This window comes from Thalia democratica, chromosome 9 (genome assembly GCF_965202585.1).
Source record: "Thalia democratica chromosome 9, ktThaDemo2.hap1.1, whole genome shotgun sequence".
Classification (NCBI taxonomy): domain Eukaryota; kingdom Metazoa; phylum Chordata; class Thaliacea; order Salpida; family Salpidae; genus Thalia; species Thalia democratica.
The window spans coordinates 18,454,817-18,477,021 of record NC_139173.1 but is presented as its reverse complement, the minus strand read 5'-3'; the positions used below and the strand labels follow the sequence as shown (position 1 = coordinate 18,477,021).

The 22,205-nt window shown below is 23.7% G+C and overlaps 1 protein-coding gene across 1 annotated transcript; it reads left to right on the top strand.

Annotated features, from left to right (window-relative positions):
• The first annotated feature begins 2,395 nt into the window (after nt 1-2,395).
• Nucleotides 2,396-13,390, top strand: LOC145844527 (uncharacterized). The gene is made up of 4 exons (XM_082951925.1): nt 2,396-2,907; nt 4,270-4,466; nt 7,896-8,129; nt 12,623-13,390. Exons 1-4 carry the CDS (start codon nt 2,431-2,433, stop codon nt 12,891-12,893), a joined length of 1,179 nt encoding a protein of 392 aa, XP_082808051.1. The 5' UTR covers nt 2,396-2,430; the 3' UTR covers nt 12,894-13,390.
• Nucleotides 13,391-22,205: the final 8,815 nt, after the last annotated feature.

Here is a 22,205-nt window from a genome sequence, read left to right as displayed (position 1 = left end):
CAAGTTAGACTGAGTGGTGAAGCAAGTATCTGGTCTTATAAACTTTTTAAAAATAAAAATTAAATTTAGAGTTTATTGTGCAGTTATAAAGATAAGACAATGACTTTAATAATGGAATTAATTTTCTATAATATTAAATATTTTTACTACATTCAGGAGTGCCAATTTACTTTAAAAATTGAAAAAAAAAGCCAAGCTACTTGAATCAAAGAAAAAGTAAAATCCTTAAATCTTGTATTTAAATAATTTATATGAATTCTAGTATAAAAGTTTTTTAAGTTATGACTTAATTTTAAATTCAAGTTTTTAGTTTTTATAGAAAAAACACCCCTAGTATAGCAATAATTCTAAAAGTATATATATTTTTGTTTTTTTTGATGTTCTAATGTTTTGCACTAAATAAGATTTGAAATTTTTTAACTTCAGGCTTTGTTACCAGCTTTATTATATCTTATCATACATAATTTTAAGGTAAAGTTATCTGTTAATTTTATGTTTAAAAAGTCATAGACAGACAGGGTTGCCACTTTACCTGAAATCCTGGAAAAACCTGAAATTTGACAATTTAGGCAAAAAAAATCTGGAAAAACCTGGAATTTATGAAATTAAAAAACAACCTGGAGTTTTGAACAAAAATTATTAAAAAAAGCACAAAAAGCCTGTAATTTTAACAATTTTCACATGTTCAGTAGTAAAATTTCGATTTGACACAAAAAATCTATCATATATTTAGAAAAATTTTGTTATCATCAAAAGTTTTTTTTATTAATAAACATATTTAAAGTAGCTTTACAGTATATTTAAAATGTTTTTATACTATTTCACAGTTTCTTACATTAAACTTAATTTTAAACTAAAAGTAGACCCAAAAATGGGTACTTATAAAAATCTGGAAGAAATTTGGTAAACCTGGAAAAAATTTAGAAAAAGTGAGTGGCAACTGGCAACCCTGCATAGAATTTGAATTATAGTTATTTTATTATCATATTTTTTAATGTAAAGAAATATTTAATTTAAAGAAAGTTTTCTCTACTTTTTTATTCTATGAATACCTACCGATTCAGGGTGCCAAAAAACCTTGAATCCTTGAAAAAAACTCAAATTTAACAACTTATACCAAAAAACTGGAAACACTTGAAATTTCAAGAAATAAAAAAAACCTAGAAAAACCTGAAACTTTAGACTATTTTGACATGTAAAGAAATAAAATTTCAAGTAGATGCACAACAAAAACTATCACATAAGATTTTTTTTTATCAAAAAACACATTTAAAGTACCTTAACTATAAATATTTTTTGTTGTCATACTATTTAAGAAAATTTTTACCTTAAATTTAATATTTTACTTACAATAGACCAAAATATAGTTTTTTAAGGAACTTTGAAGAAATTCAGAAATCTTGGAAAGAATAAGAAAAAAAACTTATCCAACCCTGACTTATACAATTTTCAGTTAAGACCAAATTCAGTTGTTTTTTTCTGAGATAGGAAAGCTAAATCAGGTTATTTCAAAATTTTTGAAAATTTTGGGCCAACTTAAGTCAGCTCAATCTAGTTTGATATTTTTACTTCTTACAATACATTTCAGGTTAATCAATTTTGTATTTACAATGAGTCAATTTACTTTTTATAAACAATTTGTACTTTTGTATACTTAAACTTGAAGCCCATAAAATTTGTTAATTTTAATGAAGAAGTTCAAATAGAAATTAATGTTTTTATTTTATTTAAAGCAATTTTTCTAAATGATTGTCAAAAAATTTGCAATTAGCAGGGTGTTTTTGGTAAAACAGGAATTGAAAAATTTTGGCAGTAAAACCTGGAATTGAATAATACCTAAACTAAAAATTAGATTACATAAGAAATAGCTGTTACATAAATTGTTACACATAAATATTAAAAAAGTATTTTTCAGAGTTTTAATTATTATAGACCATACTTCAAATGGCATTTAAGTAATTTTTATTAATAAAATAATTTTTTACCTTAAAACTTAAAACAAACTAGGCTTGGTTTTCATTTATTTCATGACTTTAACTCATTTCGTTATTAAAAGTTTTGTTTTATATAATTGCTTGTTATACAAATAACTCCTAATTACTCATATTAGTTTTTATCAAACTGCTATCAATAAAAAAAAAAAGTTTAATTTTATTTTATCATTATTTATAAACTTTACTAAATCTCTTTTTTAAGTCATTAGCTTAATAGAGTTTTTTTATTCAATAAAGGTAGAAATATATTTTTTGTTTGTTTTTATATAAAACAAAACTATTCAAAAACAAATGTTTATAACTCATGGTTTATGCTGAAACTTCTGGATCAAGTAGTTATTTTCAAACCAGTACCTTAACAAAACAACTTAACATTATTTATTTTTTTAACTAAAGAAAATTTGTAGTTCTAAAAATCAAAGAACACATCTCTACTATGAAACCTTATGAAATTCTTAATGAACAAAACTCCCAGGAAACACAAGTAGTAAATGGAATTAAAAAAAGACCCATGGACGGAAAATCAGTTGCTGATGGATTATGTCACAAAAAGCCTAAGGTATTTGTTAACAATATAAAAAACCAACCTATTACTTGCCCAAAAGAGCCTTGCAATGCTTTTCTAAAACTAATGGTTAAAAAAAGAATACAACTACAAAAAAAGAAAAACAACAATAACCCTGAAAGAATACAACTACAAAGAAAGAAAAACAATAATCCTAAAAGAACCCGCCCTTCTAGTATTGAAGAGCAAGAAGATAGTTCATCTGATGAAGAAAGCTTAAGCTTAAAGCAACTGAAACATAACTGTGAACAAACTAGAAACAACAAAACAAAACCAATAAAAAAAAGAAAAAAATCTGAAGAAGATGAATGGACTACTCTAGGAGCTCCATATACTTCTTTAGTTTATGTAAGTTAAATTGAAATGGTATTTATTGATTTAATCTGTAATTTTATTTTGATTTAATCAAACTAAAATTCAAAGACATTTCAAAAATAATTAAATGTAAATACTTAAGAATTAAAATATAAATGAGGAAGTTGGTTAATAATAGTTAAAAAATATAAAGAAAACTTTATTAGATTAAATTAAAAAGATAAATTCAAAAAATAGATTTAGAAAAACCAAAATTTTATATTAAAAAGTTTGTTTGCAACAAAATTATATAATTTTTTTTGTACTTCTTTTGCAGTGTTTGAAAAATTTGATAGTAACATTATGATATATTTGTATTTTATTACTGATAAATGTATTTCACAAGAATGTAGTTATAAGATATTCATTCAAAATTTTAAATAAAATATTGTCTTCCTTTTATATGCAATTAAAATAAAACATGCTTACCTTTACAACTTAAAATTAAATAACTTGGTTAATTTTTTTTCAGTTTTTATCAGTATGTAAATAAAGCTGTTAATTTCCTAGCATTTTTTAGTTATTACTTAAAATTAAGCTATTTTCTGAAACTCTGGCTTATTTATTGTTTCAAATAACAAAATCTTTATTAAAATTTTATATTCAAAATAATAATATGTTTATAAAATTTTTTTTACTAATTTTAAAAATAAAAAAATTAAAAACTTGTAGATTTAAAAAAAATCAATAAAATAGTTCAATCTAAGATGTCCAATGAATATCTACATAAACACTAATCCTAATTGGGTTTTATATGTAGCCTGCCTAAAATAGCTTTAAATTAACAAAGAATATGTTAATACACTTAAGGCAAGTTAAAAACCTAATGTTGTAAAAACCTAGTCTGACATAAAGCTAGTTCAACCTTGTTGTAAAACTCATGCTTACTCATACAAATTTGAGTATTTTTTTATATAACTCTTGCTTGTTTAGTATTTTGAAAACTTGATAATACTTTTCAAAATAAGTTTATCAATCAAGTCAAGTTAATTTCTGAAAACTAGTTAAAAATTTCTAAAAACTTTATTATTTTTTAGATCAATTACTGTTATATCATTTTGTATTATAGTTTTACATTTTAGTTGCAACATTTTCAGTTTTCTGCTTATACAATTTTAATTATTAGTAACTGTATTATTAAATTTTTTATAAAAACTAGTCCTATTTTTTTCCTTGTTTTTAACCATAAAATGAAAAGCTAGCCTAAAAAAGTAGCAATCCTTAATAATTGCTTTATTTTAAATTAAATATTTATTATAGCTTATTTGTTTTGATTATTTTAATGAACCTATACAAATTTTAATATTCTTTTTCTCTATTTTAACTATTTTTTTTAACTGATAACTATTATACCAGACACAAAAGTGTTACGAGCTGAAAACTATATGCCACCCTGCCATTCGTTCCAATAATGATGTCATAATGGTAAATGACTGTGTAGAGGTCCGAGGGGAGGACGACCACAGCTATTTTGCTAAAATTCAAGCAATCTATGTAATATTTGATGATGATTTTCAAAGAGAAATTAAACTTAGTGTAATGTGGTTTTACAGGTAGTTTTACAAATTTTAGCTCACCACACCTTAATAAAGTATAAAGTTTTTCTTGATATTGTTTCAAATCAAAACTAAAACAAAAATTGTAAAATAAAGAGTAATTTTATTAAATTTCTTAAACCTCACGTAAATGTATTTGACATTTCTTAAAATTTAACTTATAAATTTTCCAAGGTAATGTTAAAAAATAATATTAATTTCACCTTATCTAAAACTTTCATTATTATTTATCATATTTGAGTGTAATTTAACAAGGTATAAGTAGATACTGAATCATGAGTAAAATAATATTAATATAAGACAGTAAAATACCCCTTTAAATATTTTATTTTTGATAAAAATAGTCATAAGTATGACGAAAACTACAAAATAGATCATCACCTTTGTAATTATATTTAAGACTATAAGGAAGGTTCGGTTTTTTATTTAAAAATTGGTCTAAAGTAAATTTTAAGCTTAGCTACCATACACTTTTACAGACTAAGAAAGCTTAAATTTTTTTTTCTTAAATTTGGGGTCATAATTGATAACTAAACAAGTTTTTCAAGGAAAATCTGAGTAAAAGGTAACAAAAAAAATTGAAACACTATTCCATCTATAAATATAAAAATTTGTTTCCCATAAAATAAATTTTTACAATTTTTGTTTAAGTTAACAATATGTCATAGATTTTTTTTACCATAAATATGATTTTTAAGCAATACAAAAATAGTTTCTTAAAAGTTGAAGTCCTAGCTATAAAAACTTAGATTTGAGTAGACATTTGTTGACATTTTAGAATTATTGAAAATTAGTTATAAAAAACTGCCTCACCACATAATTATAATTGTATAACACATTTTTTACAAAACTGACGTGAAGAAATAATATCAAAGTGAAATAAAGCAAAATTCATACTCTAAATTTCCATAAAAGTCTTATTTCTGTAGAAAAATTGCTTAGATTATCCCTATATGACTTTAATTCTAAATGCTTTAATAGTTATTTTAAGGCTATGGAAGTTATGGTGCAATTTTATAAAAAAAAAAATTGGCTGTTAATTGAAAGCTATATAGACTATAAAATACTTGTTATTAATGATTAGTTAACATATAACATACATTCAGTCTTGTTAAAAGTTATCAATACAAACCTATGAAAGGTAAATTTTATAAAATTAATAATATTTATGTAAAAAAAATCATTAGAATCTATCTCATCCCATCATGCTAGGGATCTTATTTTCATCAAAAATTCCTTGCATAGTTAAAACTACTTTAAAAAAAGAATTTTTATAAAAAAAAAAAATTATTAGAATTATAAAATAATCTTGGTATTTTTAGTTGAACAACTAAATTTTTTAGATATGAATTAAATAAATTTATACATAATGTCTTTGAATTAATTTTTAATATTATTCTGAAAAATTTGAAAGCAACTGCTTAAAATCTGTTAGTAAAAGTATATTTTTAATAAAGTAGTTTTGTATCTTTTTTTTAATGTTCCTTCCATAATAAAACAGATATACTCTAAAATTCTAGTTTGTTATATCACAAAATTATAAAAAACCTTGAAAAATAATCTCACCGAAAGCATAAAATTACAATATAAGACCAAATTGTACAATTTTATTTGGTCCAAATTTAGCCTGTGTAGATTTAGTTAACTTTAGTTAACTGTATGTAGAATGATTTAATAAATGAATATTAATAACTATGTCTTTTGTCAATCAAATAAAAAAGCTGCTTTTCCTTGAAAAATCAAACTATTGAGAAAAAAGTTTAATGAAAAATTAGTTTTATTAGAAATATAAACTAATTGTAAGAAAAATATATTAAATTTATGATAATAACTGTTAGAACATACTTTTAAAGCTTATACATATATAGCTTAGACTTAGCTATATGTAACAATAAACTTTTATTTGAAGCTAATTGAGTTAACTTGAAATATTTTAACTCCAAGAATATTTAAAAATTTAAATAAAATTTGGTCAAAATAAGCATAACATAAAAAAATGTTGGTTAAAGTTTTCAAAAGCAAACAAAAAATATTAAATTAATGTTTAGTTTTAAAAGTATTCGTTTTAACCTATTTCAATTCAAAAATGTACAGCACTGTAAGTTATAAGAATTTAATTGTTTATTACTACCAAAGCTGATATAATTAAGTCTTAGTGCTAAAAGTACATAATTAAAAACAGCTTCCAGCTTTTGGTACTTTTTAATTCTTAAAATGTCAGAGTAAACACAAAATAAAACTTATGTTTACATTGGCAGTTATTACATATAAAAAAAGTCATTTTAAAAACACAAAATATTGTCTTTAAACAGCATTTAAATATATTTGTAATTTTGACTTAAAGCTGTTTTCTGTTTTAATTATTATCAATAAACGAATATTACTTTTTAATTTGCTTGCACTAGCTAAGTTATTTTCATTTGTCTAATAAAACTTGTGGTTTAATTTTTTACTTTATTGTATGGAGTCAACCTTCTCTTAAAACTTTGTTGTTTGATTTAACATAGTTTCTACAATTTAGTTTTCATAAATTTTACATTACTGAGTATAGATTCCCTTTAAAATTGTTGATTGTACTAAAAATAATCTTGACATGTATATAGTTAAGTAGTTTAAATTAGCAGTTTGGGAAATCAAATGTCATATGTTGTTAAAAACTACTGCAAATTAAGCTCAAGATTTAAGTAAGTACACTTACTTACCAGGTTTTTGTATTATAATATGATAATAAAAAATAGGCAGTTACTGTTGACAAACCTGCAATAACAAGTTTTAAAACTTTATTTTTCTAGATTTGTTAACTTACTGAAGTTGTAATTTTGTAGTTTCAAACTGACCGTGTTGCACTTAAGGGTTTTAAAAATATGTGTAACAACGAGACTTAAAGTAAACAGCTTCAGAAATAATTGTTTTATATGTTTAGTCATAATTTTGAATTATTTAAAGTAGTTCTTTTTTATTTAAAAAATCTTATAATTTAATTGTTTCCAAAACAAAATATTTACTTGTCCTGGACAACACATTAAAATGTATCTGTGGTGTACGACTCAATAACTGAAAGATTCTTCGTGCACCAGGTCCTAGGACTAAATATTTTGAGCGTTTTTTTTATCGTTTAATAAACTATAGTACCTTAGCGTGTCTATAGCCCATTAGCTTGAAATTATACACGTTACAAATAACTGCTCTACAACAAATAAAATAAAATATATAATTTCTAAATAAAAGAAAATAAAAAGTTTTATATAAAGCTTATTTCAAATGTGTTTTATAAATATATATATTAAAAAAATACTACTTTAAATGTGGTTTAATTTTGTAATATGTCATATGTCTGAGATATTTCGTTTAAAACTTACTCTATTTAGTTCAACTGTTAATCACATGTTTAAAAACTAGTAGTTAGTTCAACATTACAACTCTCAGCTCGCAAGACGAAATAAAGCAGGAGATTTTAGACATGAAAAACGAGGAAAATTCCGCCGCATACAAACTTCATTTCGAAACTTTCAAGGTTTTCAACAAAGAAAAAAACGAGGAAAAGTACAACGACATTTTACTGCACAAGAACGAGTTGTACGCCTCGAATCACATGGATTGTATCAGCGCATGCACTGTTAAAAGAAGGTGCCATGTCCTTTCTTACAACCACTATTGCAGGTTAACGCCGTTAGATTTTTCAGGGATAAGTAATATTTTGTCATTAAAAAAAGAATATAATTTTCGGGTGTTATAGTAGACTACGAGTAGAAGTTGGACAGTTTATTTTGTTGGTTTATGTAGTAAGCTAAAATATATTTTTTTTATTTCAACAGATCTACCTTTTACACACAATAGTTAATATTACTGCTATCTTCTTTTTGAGTACGCACTCTGAACACAGCTCAAAAGTGTTACTTAACAAGATGAGCACACCTTAAAGTATCAGTTTTAACTGAAACTTTCATCTTAAACATAAACATTGGCTCAAAAGTTAGTAATCAACAGAATACGTGTCCCTAAGAAGTGCGTGCTCAAAGTAAAGATTATTGTAATCTCTAATAGATCTACAATTAAAAAATAAAAAAGTAAATTTTTTTCTAGTTAAATTGTATTTATAAAAATTGTCAAAACGGTTTTTATCCGCTTCCAATTTTTATTATAAATAGTATTTTTTGGATTTTAACAATCATCTTGACTAATTAGAAATAGACTATCATCAAATAAATTTGAAATAGCTTATACATAATATAACTGGTCTTTTTCTAGCTGCATACTAAGTGGTTTAGTGATATAATATCTATTGTTATATGGAAATTGTTACATAATCTTTCTGAGAACAGACTAAATTCCTGTTAGATGTTGATGCTGCACCTAATTTTACATCTATTAGTATACTATAATAAGGGAAAGCTACACGTGTTTCATCAACAGTTATTAAACGAGTATCTACCATTATACTATTAATCTTATAATGATTACTGACTACATAGTACACAACTGACTATTTATAGTTGTTATTACTAATTGTTTCACAAAGTATTAGTTTTTTTTTAAACTGAAGTGGGTAGTTTTTAATTATGCTATTGACTTTTTCTAATAAAGTATATACCAGTCGAAAAATAAGACGAATATTTCAACTGTTTTTTGTAAACAAGTTATGTATAATGCTTATTAGAATGAACGATTTTGAATTTCTATAAATTAGCACTAAGTTCTTAACAACTTATGAATTATTTTCTACTTAAACTTTATAATAATACCATTAATCAGTACAAATTTAGACAACTTATAGTAATAATCATGATTAAAATAATGATAGGGTTTAGCCATGACGTTATAAGAGTTCCAAAAATACACGTCTATTTAGCAGTATCAATTTGAATATTTAACTGAAGACATCGTGTCTACTTTTGATGAATTATAGAGTTTTGTGTAAACTAAATAAGGTGTAAATATTGAAAATTTTTAATTTTTACATGAGAATAGATGAAACTCTGTTGTTTTGCTTCAGAATTATTTTAAATACTTCTTCATGAAAAACTTAGTTGAATTTTTTGATCAATGTTTTTATGTGTAGAAAGGAAAACAAAACTTGACTTCGCTTTGCTTCAAAATGTTTTTGATTAAATTAGAATCATCTTTTATTCTCTATATTAATTACTTTTCAGTTCAATTTTGCTCTGTTGAATATCTGTAATAGAGTGATCACACATTTTTTATTAAAAAAGTAGTTGTTGAAAAACCTTAACACTAGTAGTTTGTCTTGTAGAAATTATAATAGTTCTCTAAATTCGTGTAAAAAGCACGAAAGTCCTTAAATATTTTTTTGTAAACACTATTTTACTTATTGACAATTTTTATTTTCTACCTATCAATTATTAAAAGTAGAAATAGATATAGTTGCAAGTCCCAAATAACCTTAATTTGTCCAATAAACTCAGATTTTTATTTAAAAATTGTTTTTCATGAGGACAGAGTAAATAGAGTTTGTTTATATTGATAGTTAACATGTACAACTATTATCTGTATTAAAAATGTAGCATATTTATTTATTTTTTTATTAATCTTTTATGTACTTATCAACAATTTTATTTACTTTTTCTAGAAATATACAAGTTATACTGATTTTTACAATGACTTGAATTAATATCTAATTAGAAAATTGAGCTTTACGTCTTTTGAATCTTTTTTGAAACTTCAAAATGCTTACACATGTTGATTTAATTTCACAAAAACCATATACAAATACTTTCTATTTTACCATTGCTATGTACAATTAGGTATGTAATAAAAAGAGTAAATTCTGTATTAAAATACTTAAAGTTTTAATAAATTTCATAGTAAAATAGTGATAGTGACTAATACAAAGCTGATACATTATGGTAATGGTAGACGTTTTACGAAAGATTTTAATGATACTTCAAAATATTTACGTTGTTAAAAGAAATTAGCTTTATATAGTTAGTTATAAAATAAAATAATACAAGTTTTGTATCTAGCATGACGAATAGAAACTAACAATTTAGTATTAAGTATCTATATAATAATTAATTATAATACTTACTCGCCCGTTTCAGAGAATAATATATAATTAAAAGCCTTGTAAATTATTGTCTATTAATCAAAAAATTATTTTGAACTCTTCCTACAAAGCAATAATATTTTTAGTCTAAAAATGCAAATACATTATTATTAAGATAAATTGAATATACTGTTTGTGTTACTTTAATGTATGCATCTGGAAACTACGACGAAAAGAGTAACTTAGATAAATCTGTATTTAATTTGTTTATATTTTGTTTTTGTTTTATATTATGTTTTTTTTGGATACAATAGACGAAAATTGCTGAATGCTGACAAAAATTAAAATAGTTATGTTCAAAGTAAAAATGAAAAGTTGAATTAAAGGTATATAAAAGAAAGTTATAATTTATTTAGATTGAAATGTGTCCTATGCAATGGATCTACATTTTAATGTTTTGATAAAGTATTTTAATTAGATATTTAAATTAGTTTTAGACAAAAACAATATAAAATCTAATTTTGGTTAAACTTTCTTCTGGCTTAAATTGAAGTTACTGTAAAAGGTTAAATAAATTAATTTTATATAACTTCTGAAATAAAAATTTAAAGTTTTAAATTCGATTGTTATTAATGTTATACATGTTTAGAATAACTCAAACTAAGTATCTAATGTATCAATCTACTTAATTGATAATAAATTGAATTATTCTAGTACCGTACATTATTAGTGATTTTGTACTACTTGGGTTTATAAATTATTTAAGTATTGCCTGCTATCTCTCTAAAATTAAAAAAAATGTTTAGTTCAAATTTTATATGAACAAAGTTTAAAAAGAGATTAGTATCATAAGTTTTTCTTAGTTTCTTTAAGTTTTATAATAAACTATGCAATGCCATTTATAGTGAATTTTTTTATAATTGGTCTTTACTTCCGCATTATTAGAATAGTTAATCTATACCATATGAAAATACTTGAAGTTTGTTTAAAATTAAATTATAATATTTGATCCCTTATTTTTAATTTTTTTTTTACTACAGATAAAAATAATTTCCTTAAAATTATTGAATAAACTGAGAGTTTTTTTGCAAGTTTTTAAGTATAAGTTTAGTGATAACTATTGTTAAGTATTAATATTTTCATTCGAAAAGATAACTTAAATTTACTACAGTTCAAAATACAATTGCAATTGAGATTTTTTTGTTAACTGTCTTAAAACTTTAACGTTTTAAAAAACTGCAACAGTTGCTATTTGTTTCTTGTAAAATTAGAGTGATAGTTTAAAAATACGAAAAACAATATTATTTTACTTTGTTTATAAAGCTAATATTTTGGCATTGAAACAAAAAAAGTTTTGTTTTAAACAATTTTAGTGTGTTTTATTTAAAGAAAACAAAACTTATAAATTATGTTTTTGTTATAAATATGCTATCTTCAAAAAAAACTTTATTTTAGCATTACTTTTAAGCAGGGTTTCCCAAACTCAGTTTCATAAATACCCCTTTGGAAAAAATAAAAAAGATAATTGCCCTTATTTATTAAATTTCGTCCACAAAAGGGCAATATTGCCTATTTTGGGAATCACTGCTTTAAAGTATTACTTAAGATGCAATATATTAAAAGAACAGTTATTATTTCTTTTGTGTAACATTTATTTTCATTATAACTTACTTAATCTCAAAGCTGAACAAACAAATTATTTAGTTAAAGCAATAAAAACTTATAAAAAATCTATGAACTATAACGTACAGGGGTATTAGTTCTATTTAAAAAAGAAGTGATTTTGTATCTTCAAAATATAAGTAGTTGATTAATGAAAAAACACTGTCTTTTTATCATTTTTAGGATGAAAATCACAAAACTATTTTAGACTAAGACCAAAAAGGACTAAGTCCTTGATTTTGTAAATATTATTTATTTGATGATTACCTTTCAACTTGTTAAAAGTAAAATAAAATTGAAATTTTGTAATAGTATTAAGGAGAATTAAAAAAAAAAATTAAAAAACATTTGAAAAATAACATAAGGAGATAAAAAGAGGTTTTTCATATAAAATATTATTCTAAAATTTAATTAAAAACTAAAAGTTATTTGATTGATGTTTAAAAAAGGTTAATAATATTTCATTGAATCAAAACTATTTGTTCAGAGTTCAATCACGTTTAAAGCAAGGTAAGAAGTTGTGTTTGTTTGATATTCACGAGCCAGAAAATAATGGCGGTTGTCAAACAGAAGAAAACAACTTTTTCCACCAAAGACCGTTTCTAAATAGCGAGGCTGTTTTTCCCAGAAACACAAAGCTGTTCTTCTGTAGAAGAAGGTACGAAACAAAAAATGGGCGCGTAAGCTTGCATCAAAATAAAAGCTTTTGGCAACGAATTTTTAAAGCAGAATGTTCAAAAATCAAAACTGAAAAATAGTTGTTTATCTGTCAACTTTGTGTTTTGTTTTTAGTTTTAACAGTAAAAAAGGCATTGTAAGGATAAATTATTGCAATAGGATTTTTCTTGACATATTGAAAACTTTATAAATAAAATTAGAAATATTGTTTGTTTAAAATTCAGAGTGTTTATCTTTTTGTAATGTTTTTTATAATATGTCCTCGAATTTTTATTAAAACTTTACATTTTTTGTCTTGTATTTAAGTTTTATATAAAAACAATCATCTAGTAGTTCGAACTATATATATTTGTACATGTAAGTATGAATTTTGTCATGTCGTTTATAATGGTTTTTAGTAACAATTTATATATTTATATAGTTTCAGATTTTTATAAAAAGTTTTTCACTGCTTGAAAAATTGTATTTATTGCTATACCTGAATTTTATAAATTATATTTATAGCTAAAATTGTTTCTACAGACCTATAAGTGATATAACAACTGTTTTTAAGTTAAAGTTTTGAAAAGTAAAAGTTTCTTGCATATGACCTATCTTTTATAAATGAAAGCTTTAGTAAATTATTGAAAAAAAATTATAAACTGATTTGAAGTGTTTTTTTGTCGCAATGTTGTAATAAATCGAAACAACATTTATTTTCAAAATGTTAAAATTTGAATAAATCTAATCAGTTTAAAAAGTAGTTTTTAGTTTTTTGGTTAAAGTTTACATAAGAAAAATTAAATTTAAGGCAAAGAATATTAAACCACACTATCTTAATTAATAAGATTGAAATTGCTTTAGTAAAACAGTTAGTAGTGAATCTTTAATATAATTTCTAGTCCAATAGGTGTTATTTATGTATAAAAATTTTTAATAGATAGTCTGAATATGAGTAAATTAACTGATATAATAAGTACTTTTTTATACTTTTTTCTTGCATAACTATAAATTACTACACATTAGCTGTATGTAGAACGTTAAATACTTAGGTGTATAGAGCAAAATATTTTTTGTTTCAACTAGTTTTTATTATTTTAGATCATGGTTCGATTGTTTAATAAATAGCTAGCCAAATTTCTAGAAAAAAGTTACTCATGGGCAATTTTTTATAGAAAAGTGTCTTCCACGGGATGCACTTAAGTTAAATTAATGTAGTTAATAAAAAAGCTATTTTAAAACAAAATGTGATAAAAAACATTAGTAAGTACTGCTTACTGAATTAGGAGCCTAATTTTATTATTTCACCACAAAAAATTATGTTTTAAAAGAATTGTTTTAGCTGAAAAGTACATCGCGGCCCACAGATTACCGAACACTGATTTAGATTAAAAAAAATTCTATATAATTTATTAGTTTTAAATTCAACTATATATTCTCGTTTTTTTTCAAAAGAAATTATAATTAAGTATGACATAAAACACTTATATATTTCAAGTGTTTTAAATGTATATTAACTGATATCTATAATGAAAAACATCTTAATGATCAAAAAATAATTCAGTTTACTAGTTATTCATCTACATTGTTTTGTGCCTTACAAAGGTCTGCAACAAAATACTAAACGATAACATGACAATTCAAATAAGGGAAATTTTAATTCTTTTAAAATTTCTAAGGGGTAACATCTCAAACAGTAACTTAAATTTAATAAAAAATAAAACATACCACAAGTTCTAGTTAAGATTATGATGGTAAAAACAATTCTTAAAAGAGAAAAACCTTAATTAGAAAAACTTGACAACTGACATATTTTAGAAGATTTAAAAGTTTCATATCTTAAAGTATTAAAATAAAATGTATACATTCTAAAGATCTAAATGATAAGATTATGATAGTAAAAAGTATTAAATTAGATAATTCACAATAACTCAGAATTGTTAGAATTTTAAGAGTCGAAGTCTGAACTGCCAGATCTTGCTTTGTCAAGTTTTGAATTGTTTTGCACCCATACTGAATATATCTGTTAGTGTTCTATTTTTGTAACTTTTACGGGAGGCTTCATTCTGTAGGTCGAAATGCTTTAGGCTCATGCAGTTTTACACCGATTCGCTTGAGTGAGTTTTGATTTTTTCAAAAGCTTGTTTTAACTTTTCTATTTCATCGAGCTTTTTATTTTAACTCATACTCTAACCCTCATATTTTTATCAAAGTTTTTTCAAAGCCTAATTATTTTTCTTCATTAAAAAAATGATATTTGTAAAAACAAGTTACATAATTTTTAATAACATACTTTATATTTTCAATAAACCCTGTAAAAATTTTATTGAAAATTATTAAGAAAAATTCAAAATATTTTTTTTAGGTATTTTTTGTAGTTTTTGCAAGTTATTTTTGACAGAAATTATGAATAATTTTGACTAAATTTTAAACTAAAAAAGTTTAAACTAAGAATTTAAGTTAAATAACTACAGAAATATTTAGAGCACAAAAGAAACAAAACCAGTTTTTAAAATAATAAATCTAGTTCTATTCAACTTTGGTTAAACTTCGTTGTAATTTTTAAATACTAAAAAAGTCAATGACCGCTTCACCCCTTTTAGTCCATTGTACAGAAGAAAACCTTCAATTTTTACGTATATTTTTTTCATTTTAGTGTTGTTGAGTATGTAATTGATTTGTATAACTTTTGCCTTTTATTTAAGATAAGCCTAATGTCTTCTTACATGTTTACCATTATTTTTTCAAGTTTTTTATCACTAACTGATAATATATTTTTTGGAGTGAAACATTGTTTTTAAAATAATTTTTTTTAGACAGCTCTCAATTTAACTTAAATAAATTTTTAGAATTTTTTAGATAGTTCTTAAATCCGTTTAAATATCAACTGTTACATTAAATTAAATAAATTTTTTTTGAAATTTTTCAGTGATTTTGAGTTTTGTTGATACTTGGCTTAAAACTCCAATTTTGGATAGTTTTTAATTCCATCTAGATAAATTTCAAGATATAAATATCTTAAAACTTAAAAAAAAAGCTCTTAATCAGTTAACTTTTTTTTGACTCGATATATTAATTAAATACAATTTATTTAAAAACTAGTACTATTTTCACCTAATTATACACTAAAAAGCTTGAATTTTCGAATAGGTAACATTTTAGGTTTTTGTTAAGATTTTTATGCATAAATAGTTTTCAAATAACATTATAGATAAGCAACATTGTTATGTGCAGTTTAATATTTTAGTTTACTTGAAGACGTCGTAATTTTTTGTCATCGAAACCTGGTTGCAGATAAAATATTCAATTTTCACATCTTTATTTAAAATAAAATCCTAAAATATTTGAAGTCTTGATTGCATAACCAACAGCCCCAAAAAAAGTTGTATTGTGATGTGAATATATGTATGTCAATAAAAATAAAAAACAATACATTTACAGAACACAAGACTATATGGACTTTTATACTATTACGAAGAAGATAATTTCTATATAACTTTAGACTTAATTTTGCAAACTTATAGTAAAAAAAAACACTCACAACGTTTGTTGTTTCAGTGGTAAACTTTATTATATCATTAGTTTAGTCCGTTTTAAGAATATAAACTTTAAAAAATAAATTTACACAAGTATTATAAAAATAAAAGTTACAAAGTTCTTGGTACCTTTAAATTTTTTTCTTATATTTGAGAATAAATTTAGATTTAACTTGGCAATATATATTTTTTAATTTTGAAGCTGTTTTTTAATCTAAATTTATTAACTGTTCGGGCTAAAATTTCCCAGTATATCTTACAGACTAAATTTCAACCTCTTAACTTTAAACACATTTTAAATGGTAATTTTAATCTTGTATTTATGATATTTAAAAATAATGCCTTGTGTTTCTGTTCTTAAACAATAAATTTGATGCGCCAACGTTTTGGTTAATGTTCTCCACTGTTTACTATCGCTTAATAAATACAAATGAATTTTAATAGTAAGCAACTGTAACTTACCTTGCATTTGCTGTTGTCATGTTTTGGTTTTAACAATTTCTATCGAAAAAAATCATGGAAGAATTGTGTTGGGTCAAAGTTTCGGCTAACGATTTGTAAAAAAGCAAGCTAACTTTCGTCTTAACCGTTAAAAATATGGTAATGTATAGTATATATTTCATTTTCACTTTATTGTACTTCAACTCGTTCTTGTAAAGATTTACTTAACTGATCTTGGTAGTGTCTTATCGCCCTAAAAAAATATTTTCTCATCTTTAGGTATAGTTGTAATTTTTTGTTGATTGAAACTGGCATTTTATTGACGACAAAAAGTTAGTTGATTTATTTTACGTTGATGTACGATGATAGTTTGCTTTTCTATACAGTGCGTAAAACTCTTTGCAAAAGTCTAGTTCTACATCAAAGTCATCGTTTTTTCATAGTTTGACTTTATAGTCATTTCCAGGTCAGTTCTATCGAACACCTTTGTGAGTCTTTATGAAAAATGTTCTTCAATGAATGGAACCGAATTACTTTCTACGATCGCTAAGTCATCATTTGTATAAAAAATATATTAGTTTTGCTTAAATATGTTTTTTCAATCTGCTTCTTATACTATGATCAACATAAGTAGTTTGCATGCTTTCGCAATATGAAAACTTTATTGCAGTAATTCAAAATTATTTTTGATATTTTTTTTTCGAAAAGCTATTTAAAAAAATAATTGATTTGCAGCAATATCAATTTTTTATATGCTTATAGTACAATAAATTGTTATTGTTTCTAAAATAAATTTGGTAGTATTTCATGATTAAAAGACAGTAAAATAAAATTAACTATTTTTTGCTTCTGTATTAATACTTTTTTTCTTCTAGAAAAGTTTTTTTCAACAAAAAAATTTGTTAAAAGTAAAAGTACTGGCATTTTTAGTTATTACAATTCAGAAATGTGGTATCATTATGTTCAATTCTTAAAAATTTTTGAGATAAAGTAAAAAAAAAATCACGACATTTTAATTGTTTACATGACTTAGAACTTATCAAAAGTTTGGTCAATTTCTATTTAATTAAGAAAGACATTTCATACGTCCTGTACAAAACGTTAAAAAGTAATCGTGGTGTGCGACTCAACAACCGAAAGGTTTTTTCGTGCAACAGGTCCTAGGACCAAGTATTTTGAGCCTCTTTTGTTGCGTAATAAACTTTAATATTCTTATACTTCTACGATGTCAACTAATTAACAAAAAAATATATTGCTCTAGCACGCACAAATTACTTAATAAACAATACCAAACTCATGAAAAAATATTTGCATTTATGTATTGAAGAATTGTTGTGTACGACTCGATAATTCAAAGAATTCTTCGTACACCAGGTCCTTATACAAAACCTTTTGAACGCTTTTCTTTTATCGTTCAATACAATTTTTTATGTTTGTATACCTAGTTAATTTTTATTATTTAATTGAATTCAAATCCGATTAAACTAAAACTTTTGCTCAAAAGAAATCAAATTTTTTTTAAGAAGAGACATTTAGATTTTAAGCTTTTGAAACAAACTAAATATCACTAAAAAAGTCAAAATAACTTAAAATACTAAATAGTTTTTGATAAAATTAAATTAACCCACTTACGATTAAGAAAGTTTGTAAAAATAAAAATTATACCCTTTTTTAAAATATGTTGAAAACCAGTTAAGACCAATCAACACTTTACTTGGTATTTGTTAAAAATTATTTTTAATTTAAAGATTTATTTTTAAAATTTTGTTTTAATGTGTAGTCAGATAATTTTCATAAGTGAACTTTGTTTTTCTTTGTTTTCAAACTTTACTTAGAACTTAGTTGAAAATTCAATTTTATATAGATGTTCACTAATTTTAATGACTTATCAGTTTAGTACAAGGTTTTTATATTTATATAAACAATGTTTTTTTCAAATAACAGTTCATTTTTATAACAAAAAATGTATAAAATAAGTACTTTAAAATTAAACGTCAACAAACAATACAAGTAAAATAACAGTTACTTATTTGGTATCGAGATAAACTTATTAATGTTATAAATATAAAACAAGTAAAGCACAAAGAGTTTTAAAACTTTAAAAATAAATAACTGCTTATTTTAAATTAAGGAACAAAAATCATTTAAATTAGGGGTGTATTTTGACTTTTTTCCTGGAGCCTGTGCTACCCTTGAAAAAGAAAGAAGAAACATTAAATTTTTTTAAATTCTTTAATCACGTTATTTAAGTAGAAATTTTTTAGTTTTGGTTGTGCTTTTTCTATAAAATTTTCAAATACTAAATTTTGAACATATAAGATGTAAACAAAAAATAACTTAAAGATTTAAATGTATATATATTTTTTTCAAAATCTAAAGAATAAGACGAAATTTAGATTCATCTTTTTCGTAAGAGCAAAATATTATAATAAATAGTTGAAAATACTTTTATAGAGATTAATATTTAAAATATTTTTTTTTTATGAGAGGTAGTAGAAAAAAATTGTTTAAATAACATTTACTTAGTCAAAGTTCTTTTTTCGATCTACATCAACATAGTTACAGGATTGTGTGATTTAATTTTTATTGTATAGTTAATTGAACTATAAATTTTTTTGTTTGTTAACAGTTTTACTTTACATTGTATTTTAAATAGTTAGACATGAGTTTGTTTCATTTCATTTTACTCTTTTCTTCTTGTGTACCTTGTTTAAGTGGCTCAGGGTATGATGCCTGAGTCCAACATTGCACAAGAAACAGTATAATAATAATAAATGTTTATTTTAAATGTTTTGTTAAATATTTTTAAACGTTTTTACATTAATATTTGATATAAAATTATGAAAGATAATTGTTTACTAAAAAGCTAACATTAAATGTACTTTTTACTATATCTAAAGTTAGGTGTATTTAAGTTAGGTAGATGTACATTGTACAACTCCGTTAAATACTTGCATAATATTAGTTTACTTAAAGCACTATGACAAAGCACAAGTTTTTTGAGTTTTGTATGTTTTTTTGTTAATATGTTTTTATAACATAATGTTATTATTTACACTTAAATGAAAATAAAAAATTATTTTATACAAATAGTGCTGTCAATGTTTAAAAAATGTTACTCTTTTATGTTGAGCTTTAAACTTATTTTAACTAAAGTTATCTTTATTGAGCATCATACATTTTTATCATTTAAAAATAAGGTGGTAGATTATGTAAAATTAGTTAGATATGGATTAAAACTAGTGATGTACCGGACTCACTATCCGTATTTTCTCAAAAACAAACCCTGTGTAAATTAATAAGAGTCATTTTCGTCAGTTAAAATTAAACACCTACCGTGATTGGCTCATTCTGTACCAAAACTAATTTACATTTGTTTACATTTGAACTATGAAATAAACATTTCATAAATGCAACTCTTTACATATCTTGTAAAATTAAAAGCTTTGGAATGAATACTTGCATTATTTATTGTTTTAAGTTGTGCTCAGAGAATATTTAGAGTTAATACGTTGAATGTACGAGCAAATGAGAATCATATGACAAAATGTTTCAAACTAAATACTGATGCAACAAAACATCAGAACACGAAAGGCAGTTTATATGTAAGCAGTTAGTTAGTTTAGTGTGCAGCTTAAAGCAACAAAATATCTTGAACTTTTTTGTGAATACTTATTGTAAGTAGTGTTTTGTTTTAAAAGTGAATATTTCAACTGGTGTTTAGTTGTTTAAATATTTAAGCCAGGTTTAAAATTTAATAGTTTATTAAAAATTTTACATTTTCTTGTTTACTAAAAGTTTTATTTTTCTTTTTAGTTTGTTGTTTTAAGTCTTTTGATATAGATTTAAATAGCTTCCAGTTTTTAAAGTGTTACCAAAGTAATTAATAATTTTGTATATGCTAGTATTTCTTGTTGTGTTTTATATAAAAGATTCATCACTCAAAACTGTCGTGTCTGATTATAGAAAGTAATCTCAGTTAGAATTTAGTATTTGTTAGATATTAATCAAATAAAGTAGGATTTAATTATGATGGGTAGTACTAATAAGTTAAGTGCACCACAATCAGTCCACAACTTTACTACCAAATTTTCAACCTTTGCTAGCTATCTGATTGTTAGATTAAAGTAATTTTTTCAGTTTTTAAAAACCTCATTCTGACTCCGGCTTGTTTATACTCACTCTAGCTAGTCTAATTGACTTAAACAGTGGCAACCCTGCTGGTTTAAAAATTTTAGGGAATTTAAGAAAATCTTGGACTGCCTCAGGTTAGTTTAGTTTTTTATAAAAACTCAGGCTAGTTTTCTTTTAGATTTTGAATGAGTTTGAGCTGATCCAGTTTTCAATATTTTGTATTTTTCTAGTGTATTTTGTTCCAGAACTTGATTTCAGATTTTTAATTGTAAATAAGACCTAAATTTGTAAACCTTGTGGCTAGCTGTTCTACTTATTATTATATTAAAGTTCTTTTTTTTTTCAGTTTTTAAAAACCTCATTCTGACTTAGGCTAGTTTATACTAGTGATGTACCGGACTCACTATCCGGGTCCGGCCGGATATTGCCATTTTTGTCTGATATCCGGATCCGGCCGGATTCTAATTTGAAAAAAAGTTCGGATCCGGTTCCGGCCGGACTCTAATTTGAAAAAAAAGTCCGGATCCGGTTCCGGCCGGATTCCAATTTGAAAAAAAAGTCCGGATCCGGTTCCGGCCGGATTCTAATTTGAAAGATAAGTCCGGATCCGGGTCCGGTACATCACTAATTAAAACTAAGAAGTTTTGAGTAGAGTAGGTTAGGGATAATATTTAATATGTATATTGACATGGCATGTTCATCTTCAGTATTAATTGATGTTTTAACAGTGCAATTTGGATATCTTGAGTTTTGTGAACAGCTTAACTTTTAAAACAAAATCTCTAGATTTAAGTAAAGTCAGCTTTAGGTTTTTTAAGCAGGTTAGCACAATATTTATGTGTTTTGAAAAGAGCGTACTGTGTTTTTTAATGAAACACTTTATAAATGAAGTGTCTGTTGTTTTGTTATACCATTTGTTTGTTATAATACAATTATAATTAAGTATATCTAAAATTAATACTATATTATTAATCATATTTTATTTTATAATAAACTGTTATTTAAAAATACAAGTATAAAAATAAAAGTTTTGAAATTTTTTAATTTTAAAATCTTATTCTTATAACTCACTTAAACTGAACATGTCATTTTTACTATTAGCAATTAAAAGAAATTACTAGAGTGATATATACAAACTTTTCTTAAAATTTTTAAACAATTATTTTTTTAAATTTCATAATGTTTTTAAATTTTAAGTTTAATTAATAATTAAGTTTAAATAATTTTTAATCTCACTATAAAATTAAGTGATTTGTAGTATTTAAGAATTTTAAAAATATAAGTCAAAAACTTTAGTTTGAT

Excerpts from the sequence above, each read along its gene's own strand:
- LOC145844527 (XM_082951925.1), top strand. The coding sequence starts at position 2,431 with ATGAAACCTTATGAAATTCTTAATGAACAAAACTCCCAGGAAACACAA. Across the intron at positions 4,467-7,895 it reads AGTGTAATGTGGTTTTACAG|CTCGCAAGACGAAATAAAGC; the intron begins GTAGTTTTACAA and ends TACAACTCTCAG. Across the intron at positions 8,130-12,622 it reads TCTTACAACCACTATTGCAG|AGTTCAATCACGTTTAAAGC; the intron begins GTTAACGCCGTT and ends CTATTTGTTCAG.